The sequence below is a fragment of the Triticum urartu genome, chromosome 1, assembly GCF_003073215.2.
Source record: "Triticum urartu cultivar G1812 chromosome 1, Tu2.1, whole genome shotgun sequence".
Lineage (NCBI taxonomy): Eukaryota > Viridiplantae > Streptophyta > Magnoliopsida > Poales > Poaceae > Triticum > Triticum urartu.
Window position 1 is genome coordinate 99,138,516 of NC_053022.1, and position 11,908 is coordinate 99,150,423.

The 11,908-nt window shown below is 42.6% G+C and overlaps 2 protein-coding genes across 2 annotated transcripts; both read right to left on the reverse strand.

Annotated features, from left to right (window-relative positions):
* Nucleotides 1–4,784: 4,784 nt before the first annotated feature.
* LOC125550379 (protein CHUP1, chloroplastic-like) lies at nt 4,785–6,457 on the reverse strand. The gene is made up of 2 exons (XM_048713367.1): nt 5,448–6,457; nt 4,785–5,359 (listed from the first exon to the last, which is right to left on the reverse strand). Exons 1-2 carry the CDS (start codon nt 6,294–6,296, stop codon nt 4,904–4,906), a joined length of 1,305 nt encoding a protein of 434 aa, XP_048569324.1. The 5' UTR covers nt 6,297–6,457; the 3' UTR covers nt 4,785–4,903.
* A 1,086-nt stretch (nt 6,458–7,543) lies between these two features.
* LOC125550370 (elongator complex protein 2-like) lies at nt 7,544–11,902 on the reverse strand. The gene is made up of 9 exons (XM_048713355.1): nt 11,895–11,902; nt 11,503–11,588; nt 11,166–11,319; nt 10,809–10,969; nt 10,080–10,730; nt 9,650–9,965; nt 9,307–9,521; nt 8,443–8,620; nt 7,544–8,338 (listed from the first exon to the last, which is right to left on the reverse strand). The coding sequence occupies exons 2-9, from the start codon at nt 11,533–11,535 to the stop codon at nt 7,842–7,844; spliced, it is 2,205 nt and encodes a 734-aa protein (XP_048569312.1). The 5' UTR covers nt 11,536–11,588; nt 11,895–11,902; the 3' UTR covers nt 7,544–7,841.
* Nucleotides 11,903–11,908: the final 6 nt, after the last annotated feature.

Genomic DNA, 11,908 nt, shown 5'->3' on the forward strand with positions numbered 1-11,908 from the left:
TATAACATCAATATAAATAAAAAATTAGTTTATTACAGTACCTTGAAGTGGTCTTTTGTTTTCTTTCGCTAACGGAGCTCACAAAATTTTCTACTTTAAATTTTGTGTTGTGAAGTTTTCAAGTTTTGGGTAAAGATTTGATGGATTATGGAACAAGGAGTGGCAAGAGCCTAAGCTTGGGGATGCCCATGGCACCCCCAAGATAATCTAAGGACACCTAAAAGCCAAAGCTTGGGGATGCCCCGGAAGGCATCCCCTTTTTCGTCTACTTCTATCGGTAACTTTACTTGGAGCTACATTTTTATTCACCACATGATATGTGTTTTGCTTGAGCGTATTTTATGATTTGAGTCTTTGCTTATTAGTTTACCACAGTCATCCTTGCTGCACACACCTTTTGAGAGAGCCATATATAATTTTGAATTTGATAGAATACTCTATGTGCTTCACTTATATCTTTTGAGTTATATAATTTTGCTCTAGTGCTTCACTTATATCTTTTAGAGCACGGGGGTGGATTTGTTTTATAAAAACTACTGATCTCTCATGCTTCACTTAGATTATTTTAAGAGTCTTAATAGCATGGTAATTTGCTTAATAATAAATATGCTTGGTATTCAAGATTTGTAAAACTTTCTTTTGAGTGCGTTGAATACTAAGAAAAAATTGATGCTTGATAATTGTTTTGAGATATGAGGATGGTGATATTAGAGTCATGCTAGTTGAGTAGTTGTGAATTTGAGAAATGCTTGTGTTAAAGTTTGTGATTCCCGTAGCATGCACGTATGGTGAACCGTTATGTGATGAAGTCGGAGCATGATTTATTTATTGATTGTCTTCCTTATGAGTGGCGGTCGGGGACGAGTGATGGTCTTTTCCTACTAATCTATCCCCCTAGGAGCATGCGCGTAATAATTTGCTTTGATAACTTCTAGATTTTTGTAATAAGTATATGAGTTCTTTATGACTAATGTTGAGTCCATGGATTATACACACTTTCCTTCCTTCCACCATTGCTAGCCTCTCTTATACCGCACATTTTTCGCCGATATCATACATCCACCAAATACCTTCATCAAAACAGCCACCATACCTACCTATCATGGCATTTCCATAGCCATTCCGAGATATATTGCCATGCAACTTTCCACTGTTCTGTTCATTATGACACGCTCCATCATTGTCATATTGCTAGCATGATCATGTAGTTGATATCGTATTTGTGGCAAAGCCACCGTTCATAAATCTTTCATACATGTCACTCTTGATTCATTGCATATCCCGGTACACCGCCGGAGGTATTCATATAGAGTCATATTTTGTTCTAAGTATCGAGTTGTAATTGTTGAGTTGTAAGAAAAATAAAAGTGTGATGATCATCATTTTTAGAGCATTGTCCCAAGTGAGGAAAGGATGATGGAGACTATGATTCCCCCACAAGTCGGCATGAGACTCTGGACGAAAAAAAAGAGGCCATAAAAAAAGAGAAGGCCCAAACAAAAAAATGAGAGAAAAAGAGAGACGGGACAATATTACTATCCTTTTACCACACTTGTGCTTCAAAGTAGCACCATGATCTTCCTGATAGAGAGTCTCTCATTATGTCACTTTCATATACTAGTGGGAACTTTTCATTATAGAACTTGGCTTGTATATTCCAATGATGGGCTTCCTCAAAATACCCTAGGTCTTCGTGAGCAAGCGAGTTGGATGCACACCCACTTAGTTTCTTTTGAGCTTTCATATACGTATAGCTCTAGTGCATCCGTAGCATGGCAATCCCTACTCACTCACATTGATATCTATTGATGGGCATCTCCATAGCCTGTTGATACGCCTAGTTGATGTGAGACTATCTTCCCCTCTTTTTGTCTTCTCCACAACCACTATTCTATTCCACATATAGTGCTATATCCATGGCTCACGCTCATGTATTGCGTGAAGATCGAAAAAGTTTTGAAAATGCCAAAAGTATGAAACAATTGCTTGGCTTGTCATCGGGGTTGTGCATGATTTAAATACTTTGTGTGGTGAAGATAGAGCATAGCCAGACTATATGATTTTGTAGGGATAGCTTTCTTTGGCCATGTTATTTTGAGAAGACATAATTGCTTTGTTATTCTGCTTGAAGTATTATTATTTTTATGTTAATATGAACTTTTGTCTTGAATCTTTTGAATCTGAATATTCATACCACAATTAAGAAGATTTACATTGAAATTATGCCAAGTAGCACTGCGCATAAAAAATTCTGTTTTTATCATTTACTTACTCGAGGACGAGCAGGAATTAAGCTTGAGGATGCTTGATACATCTCCAACGTATCTATAATTTTTTATTGCTCCATGCTATATTATCTACTGTTTTGGACATTATGGAGCTTTATTATCCACTTTTATATTATTTTTGGGACTAACCTATTAACCGGAGGCCCAGCCCAGAATTGCTGTTTTTTGCCTGTTTAGGGTTTCGAAGAAAAGGAATATCAAACGGAGTCCAAACGAAATGAAACCTTCGGAAACGTGATTTTCTCATCAGATAAGATCCAGGAGACTTGGACCCTCCATCAAGAAAGCCACGAGGCGGTCACGAGGGTGGAGGGCGCCCCCCCTAGGGCGCGTCCCCTGCCTCGTGGGCCCCTCGAAGCTCCACCGACGTACTTCTTCCTCCTATATATATCCATGTACCCCCAAACGATCAGATACTGAGCCAAAAACCTAATTCCACCGCCGCAACTTTCTGTATCCACGAGATCCCATCTTGGGGCCTGTTCAGGAGCTCCGCCGGAGGGGGCATCGATCACGGAGGGCTTCTACATCATCATCCAAGCCTCTCCGATGAAGTGTGAGTAGTTTACTTCAGACCTACGGGTCGATAGTTAGTAGCTAGATAGCTTCTTCTCTCTTTTTGGATCTCAGTACAATGTTATCCCCTTCTCTCGTGGAGATCTATTCGATGTAATCTTATTTTTGCGGTGTGTTTGTTGAGACCGATGAATTATGGGTTTATGATCAAGTCTATTTATGAATAATATTTGAATCTTCTCTGAATTCTTTTATGTATGATTGGTTATCTTTGCAAGTCTCTTCGAATTATCAGTTTGGTTTGGCCTACTAGATTGGTTGTTCTTACCATGGGAGAAGTGCTTAGCTTTGGGTTCGATCTTGCGGTGTCCTTTCCCAGTGATAGAAGGGACAGCAAGGCACGTATTGTACCGTTGCCATCGAGGATAACAAGATGGGGTTTTTATCATATTGTATGAAACTATCCCTCTACATCATGTCATCTTGCTTAAGGCGTTACTCTGTTTTTAACTTAATACTCTAGATGCATGCTGGATAGCGGTCGATGAGTGGAGTAATAGTAGTAGATGCAGGCAGGAGTCGGTCTACTTGTCTCGGACGTGATGCCTATATACATGATCATACCTAGATATTCTCATAACTATGCTCAATTCTGTCAATTGCTCAACAGTAATTTGTTCACCCACCGTAGAATACTTATGCTCTTGAGAGAAGCCACTAGTGAAACCTATGGCCCCCGGATCTCTTTCTCATCATATCAGTCTCCATCATTTTATTATTGCTTTGCTTTTACTTTGCTTTTACTTTTTACTTTGCATCTCTATACCAAAAATACCAAAAATATTATTTATCATCTCTATCAGATCTCACTTTCGTAAGTGACCGTGAAGGAATTGACAACCCCTAAGCGCGTTGGTTGCGTTGAGCTATTGTTTTTGTGTAGGTACGAGGGACTCGCGCGTAGCCTCCTACTGGATTGATACCTTGGTTCTCAAAAAACTGAGGAAAATACTTACGCTACTTTGCTGCATCATCCTCTCCTCTTCGGGGAAATCCAACGCAGTGCTCAAGAGGTAGCACTAGTCATGGTATCCAACATCGTATGCAAACTGTAGCTCGGATGGTTAGGTTTCGTGCGGTGAAACCCACCAGAGTTTAGGTCCTACACTGGCACTAGTGCACACATTTCCTAGATTTATTTTAACCCTTCTGCCAATGTTCGTTCAATAGAAGAATCTTAAGATGTTGTGTTAGCACAGTATCTCGGAGATGCTCATAGATGTAGAGTGTGGGTGTGCGGTCATTGGGGTATATGTGCATGTATGTCAGCAGTGGCGAGTCCAGTAGGGGGCCTTCAACAGGCTTTAGCCTACCATTCAAATATACATTTTTATTACTACTACATGTCCTAGGCTCCTAGCCCAGCAACCCAATCTCTCATTCTCAGCCATACAATACCAACAGCCCACAGGTAAGTAGCCGACAACACAACACCAAATATATAGTAGCAATGTGGCAAATTTAGAGCTCATTTAAAGAAAAAGGATTAAGAGATATTGACTATATTTTGCTAAATAAATTCAAATTTTGGTTAAAATTTTGATATACTTCTGTTGAAAAAGCTAGCAAATACTTCATGTTTCCAGTAGTAATCTAGGAAAGTTTTACCTTGTTTGGAGCAAAACGACTAGGAGATAATGACTATTTAGGTAGATAGATTTGAACTTTCGTTCAAGAAATTTCATTAAAAATAACCAGAGAATGACAATACTAATACATATGTTTTAGTAGTACTCTAGCAAAATATTAGCTAATTTGGACAATAGGATTAGGAGCTAATGCCTTTTTCTTCTCTTTTTTGATTGAAATGCCTTTTTTCTCTTCAAAATGACATTAGTTTTCTCGCTGTTAACTTTGAGCCCACCCTTCTTTTTCTTTCTGAATTCGCCACTGTATGTCAGCATCTGTGATTGAACTGGGTAAAAAAAACACATCATATGCACCATATTTATTATCTTTCAACAACGCAATTTGACTCAAACATACATTATTCTCACGAGTGATCACAAGCAAATTAATCAGCACCAATGAATTATTCATCACTCACTGCTCTTGCTTGGACCCTTTCCCTTGGCCCACCCTCTGATCTTGCGGAGCAATCTCGGGCGTCCGATTCCCGTCCTGCAGCCCGCCAGCCCCATGCACGACTCCTCTCCCGCGGCGCACGACGACGCGTTGGACGACGTCTTGCGGAGCTCCACCTCGTTGATCGGCGCGGCCACCGCCACCATCTTCTCCCCCTTCTTGCGCTGCTCCTCCGCCGTCGGGTGGGTGCCATCGTCGTCGTCGTCCCCAATCGCCGCCGGGCCCTTGGCGGCGCCGCCCTCGCCGTCGCTGACCAGGAGGTCGTGCTGCAGCCACGCCGTGATCCAGCCGAGGTAGATGAGCTCCTCCATGTCCGCCGCCCACCGGTCCCGGAGCACCCCCATCCCGTCCAGCAGGTCCTTGCTGCTCGACAGCTTCCGCATGCTCCTCTCCACGGCGACCTCCACGCTCTACGCCATGCACAACACACAAGAAAAACCTTTGATCAGACGGAAATGGAAGTAAAAATGTCGACGAAGCGAAGAAGAAGATACGTACCTCACTGTCTGTTCCTTTCCCCTTCTGCAGCTGCGAAACCAGCTCCTTCATCTCCGCCATGAGCTGCTCAAAGCCTCGGCACCTCGCCGCCATCTCTGCCTCCCGGGCATCCAAGGCCAGGATCCTCCCATCAATGGCGTCGAACTCTTGCCTGCTCTTCTTGGCGACCTTCCTGAACTTTCTCTGCAGCGCGTCGAGGCCCGCCCGCATCACGGCGAACTCTTCGGCGGCGGCCCGGATCTCCGTGGCGGCCGCCTCAAGCCGCTGGTTCTGGGACTCTAGCAGCTCCAGCTTCATCCCCAGGCACATGATCTGCATCTTCTGGTACGTCGCCTCCTGCTCCTTCGCGTCACAGTAGTCCTGGAACCGCTTCTCGATGCCGGCGGCCCGCTCTTCGAGGGTCGACACCACGCGCTTCAGGCTCCCGACCTCTTCGGCGCCGGCGGGCGTCCCCTGAACGTCCTGGAGCCTCTGGTTGTTGACTGAAACTTCCGATGAGCTCTCGGTGTCCTGCGCCACCATGATTTCTTCAGTGAGAGAAGCCTGCCTCGCATGTCCACCGCCGACGAGCCTGCCGGTGCTGTAGGGGGTCTCCGCTTGCACCAGCTTCCGCGGCGCCCGATTCGGGGACTCCATTTCTCCTCCTCCCTCCTCTCCTTGAATCAATCTCAAACCGTCTGACGATGATTGATCCAACTGGATTGAGTTATCAGATGAGTCTAGGTCACTGTGCCTGATTGCTCTATCTGCTATGAGGCCGCAGATAAAAGAACCTGCCAGGGGAAAAGCCAAGGGAATTATTATCTTGAGAAGGAGATTCTTGATCTCCTCTGCTTGCTTGCTTCCCATTTAGAAGGTTTCATCATTCCGGCAGTCTCCATGAAACAAAGCTCTTTAGTAGTAATATCTGGCTGGCCAGTGCCCCACCCCGTAAGCCCTGACTTGCTTTGCCTTCAGGGCTAAACTATGCCAAGTTTCTCCAGGTCTGTAACCCAAGAACAGCTGTTTGGGTAACATCTTTGATCAAGAGTTTCAAGACACGGAAAATCTTGCTTCTTCCGTGTGATTTGACGGCATTAAACACATTAACTGTTGGAGTTGGTAACCAATTGGGATTCATCATATCTTTGCCTTGCAAGGCAAGATTAGGATTACTTTGTTTCTTGCTTGAGAGAGGAAAGGAAAGCACAACCTTAGCATGCACCAGATGCAAAGTCTTCCCCGTTTGTTTGAAGTGTACAAGATCGTCGCCTATGGGCATCGTGAGACCTTTCCTAGTAGTACATGTTAGTTGCTAGCTACCAGCATGCGTGTAGCAGCCTTCACTAATTGTGCCATGGGTGAAGTCTATGATGTCCAGATTGCTGTTTTGGGGTTGTTTGCGTATGCCCTCTTTTACAAGTATTCTATCTGTTTTCTATGTTGAAACTTCTCGTGCATTCAAACTATGTAATGGTATGTACAGTAAAGTACTAGTGAAGCAAAGCTACTTTTTCCTATTAGATGGCCTATTATGTAGTGTGATCTTTTTTTTCCACCTTTGACATACTAGGGGACAATAAAGCATGGAAGTTTATGTTCCTTTGCAGCTTTGCTCCTGTCAATGTTGAAATAATCAGTACTCCCTCTGTTCCAAAATGATTAAAGTTCTATAAACTTGGTCAAACATAAAGAAGTTTGACTTTGAAAAACACTAGAAGTTCAATTATTTAGAAACCGAAGGAGTACTAGTGAAGCAAAACCATTCTTTTCTGTTAGATGCTGTCAGGAGTCCAGAGCTTCAGAAATCTGATACTGACTATTTGTTGATTCCATCACTAAAATTGCCTGATTCACTAAGTTTCATATACAGTTCCAGTGTCGGATCCAAAGTCTGATTTTGTCGATTTGATCTACAAAATTGCCTGATCCACTTCATGGACCCTACTCCTAGAGAACTAGTGCTGTTTGAGGTTGTGGCCTTCACATTTCTTGTTCACTCAGTTGCTGCATTGCTGCTGGAACCTGAAAGCTTCCCATAAAACAGCTGGAATGGCTGTATGTAACTTTCCACATACAGTTGGAAAATATAAAGCAGTTGCAGAATAGATGATACATGAGCAAAAGTTGTGCACATGGTATTCAACAATGTACCAGTCTTAGAGCTTAACAAATTGGATTGAAAATCCCAACGCACTGCATTCACCAGTCAACTAAGGTGTACATCATTGCAATACAGCAATATTATCTCACAAACAGAACGATAAAAGTTTTACAACATCAGGGAGGATTGCCAAGGGCACCAAGAACTGCCAGGATTTTAGTCCGCTAAATCTAGACTTATATGCCTATGTCATGATAACAAAATAGATGCATCTGCTCAAAATTTCAGAGTCACGATGTTGCATAAATACCTCAAGTATCACGGACTGCAAACACCCTGACGCAGTGATCAGATCCACAAGAAGCCAGCTCAATTGCTGCTTTCTCATCAGCCGAGTCGGGTTTCTGCCACCGCAAACGCTGCACAGTTGACACATGACACAACAGAGGATCAAACCGGAGGATGCATGCAACGCTGAGGGGGGACGGATCTGAGCTACTGTCTGAAGCAGCTCTCCCCCCTGAAACACTCCAGAGCTCGATCAGCCCATTGTCCATGCCAACAGCAATAATGCCGGCATTACGAGCACGGTCACGGCCCGTCCAGGCCAATGCTGTGACACTCTCACGGAACTGAGGCAATGTGGCGAGCAGCTTGACAGAAGATGCATCTTGAACACACCATATCTTGACAGTTTTGTCCCTTGAACCAGTTGCAAATTCGTACCCAAATGGGTTCCACGAGCATGCCCATATGATTCTTTTGTGTGCTTCATGCTTTGTAACCAGGTGATGCTGTGCTCCTTCCTCTAAGAGTTACGTAAGTGGGATGACACCAACAATTGCAGACCATGAGCACTGGATCCAATACAACAAAAAAGGTATATGAAACTAAAAGATAAAAATCACTCACCAGTTTTCTTAATCGAAAAGACGGACAAGTGACGATCCCTTGATACACTCAGAAGATAAGCATTGTCAGAAGAAAATTCCATTTGTGTAACTGTCAGATTGTGAGACTGCAAGCGACCAACGGCTCTCCATGTTCCAACCTCCCAGAGCCAGATCTCAGCAACTGGTGCTGATTGAGCCTGCAAGAGAATCAAGTATCATTCAGAACTCCCTAGTAAATATAGACATTCTACTCCCTCCGGTCCTTTTTAGTTCGCATATAAGATTTGACTGAAGTCAAGCCTCGTAAAGTTTGACCAACTTTGTAGAAAACAGTGTCAACATTCATAATATGAAATCAATATCACTAGATGTGTCATGATTTAAAGTTTCATATTATATAACTTTAGCATGGCAGATGTTGATATTTTTTCATATAAACACGGTCAAACTTTGTGAAGTTTGACTCCAGAGAATTCTAATATGCAGAGTAAAAAGGACCGGAGGGAGTACATCAACTACCACCAGTAGTCATATGGAGACAAATAGTACTGTAATATGCATTCTTGCCACATGAGGATGCATAGATACAAAACTATTTGCGGCAGTGGCAAAACATTTAAGTGGTTCCCAGAAATAAATAAAGCCCCAGCAATACTATGTATCCATTCAAGTTTCTATGAAAATGGAAAAAAAAACATCTGTTTGCAGATTCACATTTGAGCACTTAGCTGAACCGTACATGCTCTAAACAAGAACAATCAAGTAACATAACTGTGGCCAGGTGAGGTAAATGATCATGGTGATGATGATGTCTGGCTGAACGCAACTGATACCAGGTATCATACAAAAATTTCAGTCACAACAAGAAAGCATGCAGTAATACCTTGCACGATGATGCAACGAGCTTCCCTGCATGATCACAGCAGATGGAAAAGAGTTCATTTCCATGCCCATAAAGTTTGTGAGATTCAGGCCATAAGGTATTCCATGCAAGCTGGTCCTCCACAGGAGGCTCAGTAAACACAGTTGGCACTGCATCAGGAATCGTCTCCATGGAATCTGGACCATCATTAGAAGCGCTGCTTGGGGATTCCTTTCCTACATAAAACCATCAATAAAAAGTATCAGTCAAATGAAAAAGAATAACTGAAAAAAAAGTAATTGCTACTAAAATTTGTTATGAAAAGCTAACAAGACACTATGCCCAATACGTGAGGGATTTTTACCATGTGTATATATAGGTTTCTGTGAAAGCCCAAGAGCAGACATATTTGCTCCAAGGACTTGCACATCGTCAAAATCCTCATTGTCAGGTTTCAACAAAGTTGCTTCCTGTAGGGTCCTCAGGAATGATAAAGTAGCTTCAAAGACTCTACAGACCTTTTCATCAGCACCACAAACAAACCGGTGGTTTCCTGTACCCTGAATGAATGCCACGCAGTTAATGTCATGCCCATGGATTTGGGGGCGAGCGATTTCGCGCCAACAAATCACATCTCCTGGGTCAACATGACTTCTCCAAGGGGCAAATATGCGTGCTGTCTGCATAATAAACATTGATGCAAAACAGGCTTAGCAAGTAAGTACGCAAAAATGATAATAACCAAAGATAAATGTTCCATAAGACTGCGCTGAAGCTGAAGTATAAGAACCTACCTGGTCATGGCTAACTGTTAGCAAATATTCACCAGATCTAGACCATGTTAAGTCAGATACGGGTGCAAAATGACCAGAAGGGACAATCTGGGGCTGCCAATTTTCAGAATCCAGTCCAACATCTCTCCACATATGAAAAAATCCACCATAGCCATGTGCAAGAATAGATTTACCATCAGGTTCCCAATGGCCACCATAAAATCCAAGTGCTGAGTGACTTAATTCACCAACTGTCACTGAATTTATCCAAAGGCCAGTATTTTTTTCAGGCCTCCATATCATCATCATCTTGTCCATTGATGCAGATAATATGCTCATTGGCTGATGAGCTTTACCGCCAAGTAGCAGTCTAGGAGGCTGCCACTCTACTGAATATACCCAATCTTCATGCCCAACAAGAAGAGACTCCAATGATACCTGGTAACTTGTATTACCTGCCACAAATAGAGGACCTTCAATGTAGGAGGCCATCCCAATATTATCCTTCCTTTGTTGCACATCTGAAGTCATCTTCCATATCCTAATAGTTTTGTCCTGAGACGAGCTAACGAGAAAAAGGCCGTGTTTCTCACTGCTCGTCATCACAGGTAAAGAGAAGTCTAAACTTCTAATCCAGTCAGAATGGCCCTTAAGTTCACAGGCTTTAATGAACTGCACATCATAAAATGCTGGTCAGTACAGGAAATGCGAGCAGGTATAGCAATGGAAATAATAAGAAATCTTACAAACCTTGCCTGACTGATCCCCACAATATATGTGGACCTTATGATCTAATCCTCCCATTGCTAAAATTAGGCAGCCTTCCTGTTCTGGCAACACCGCTAATGAAAGTGAAACCATTGGTTTTAAACCAACGGAAAGAGAATGCAAACAAGACACTTTGCAGGAGCCTGCAGAAGTGAAACCAAATAACTTAAATGGGATGGCAGCAAGCATTTGTAAAGCTTTAAGATCATACAAGTTAAAAGAATTGGACTATAAATTTTGCTTTAGAGATAAGCTAAAGATCAATGCGACTATTCAAGATATAATCACTAAGCTTAGGATCCGTGTACAAAGTATCAAAATGCTAGTCGATCATCTTACCACCAGCAGTCGGCTCAACCACCATTTCCCAAATAACCACCATACCATCTGAGGAGGTGGAAGCGAAAATTGTTACCCTATCCGACACCATCCTTCCAGCAAGACAGGTCACACCTTTCTTATGCATGGCTGGTAGTTGCAAAACATGAGACCACTGCAAAGCAGACAAACAGCAAAATCAATCAACTTGGGTCAACTTGATAAATAAACAGATAAACATATTCCAAGCAAGCAAATGAGAAGAAGAAGAAATCTAATGCCACGAAATTGCAGCAAAGGCTTCAAACAGAATTCAAACGACAACAAACACGTATATGGTGAAACAGAAGAAATTCACCTTGCCTATTCCAGAACCAATCTTCCACGCCATAATAGCACCATCAGAACTTCCGGACAACAGATAGTGTGTCTCCCTGCTTCGAACTGCAGAGGGGCAAATGAAACAAACCACCGGCCAACGGTTCAGTACTCGTTACAGGATCAGTCAAAAACACCTTTTGCTCGACTATCTCCTCTCAAGTCCCACCAATTATTCATTGAGACAATTGTTTCAGGTTGACACTCTAATTTTTACCTCAAAATGCAGCTCAGTGCATCAGCAACGGTACAAGACATGGTATTGTTTCGGACTGGTTACTCTAGCTAATCATTTCAGTTTTTCAGATGCAATATGAAGAGAATTAACAATTAAGAGAGACATAAAATAGGTGTAAAAAGGAGATAGCAGACCTTGGAGTACATCC

Excerpts from the sequence above, each read along its gene's own strand:
- LOC125550379 (XM_048713367.1), bottom strand. The coding sequence starts at position 6,296 with ATGGGAAGCAAGCAAGCAGAGGAGATCAAGAATCTCCTTCTCAAGATA. Across the intron at positions 5,360-5,447 it reads GGAAAGGAACAGACAGTGAG|AGCGTGGAGGTCGCCGTGGA; the intron begins GTACGTATCTTC and ends TGCATGGCGTAG.
- LOC125550370 (XM_048713355.1), bottom strand. The coding sequence starts at position 11,535 with ATGGCGTGGAAGATTGGTTCTGGAATAGGCAAG. Across the intron at positions 9,966-10,079 it reads TAACAGTTAGCCATGACCAG|ACAGCACGCATATTTGCCCC; the intron begins GTAGGTTCTTAT and ends TTTATTATGCAG. Across the intron at positions 9,522-9,649 it reads GAAACCTATATATACACATG|GAAAGGAATCCCCAAGCAGC; the intron begins GTAAAAATCCCT and ends GGTTTTATGTAG.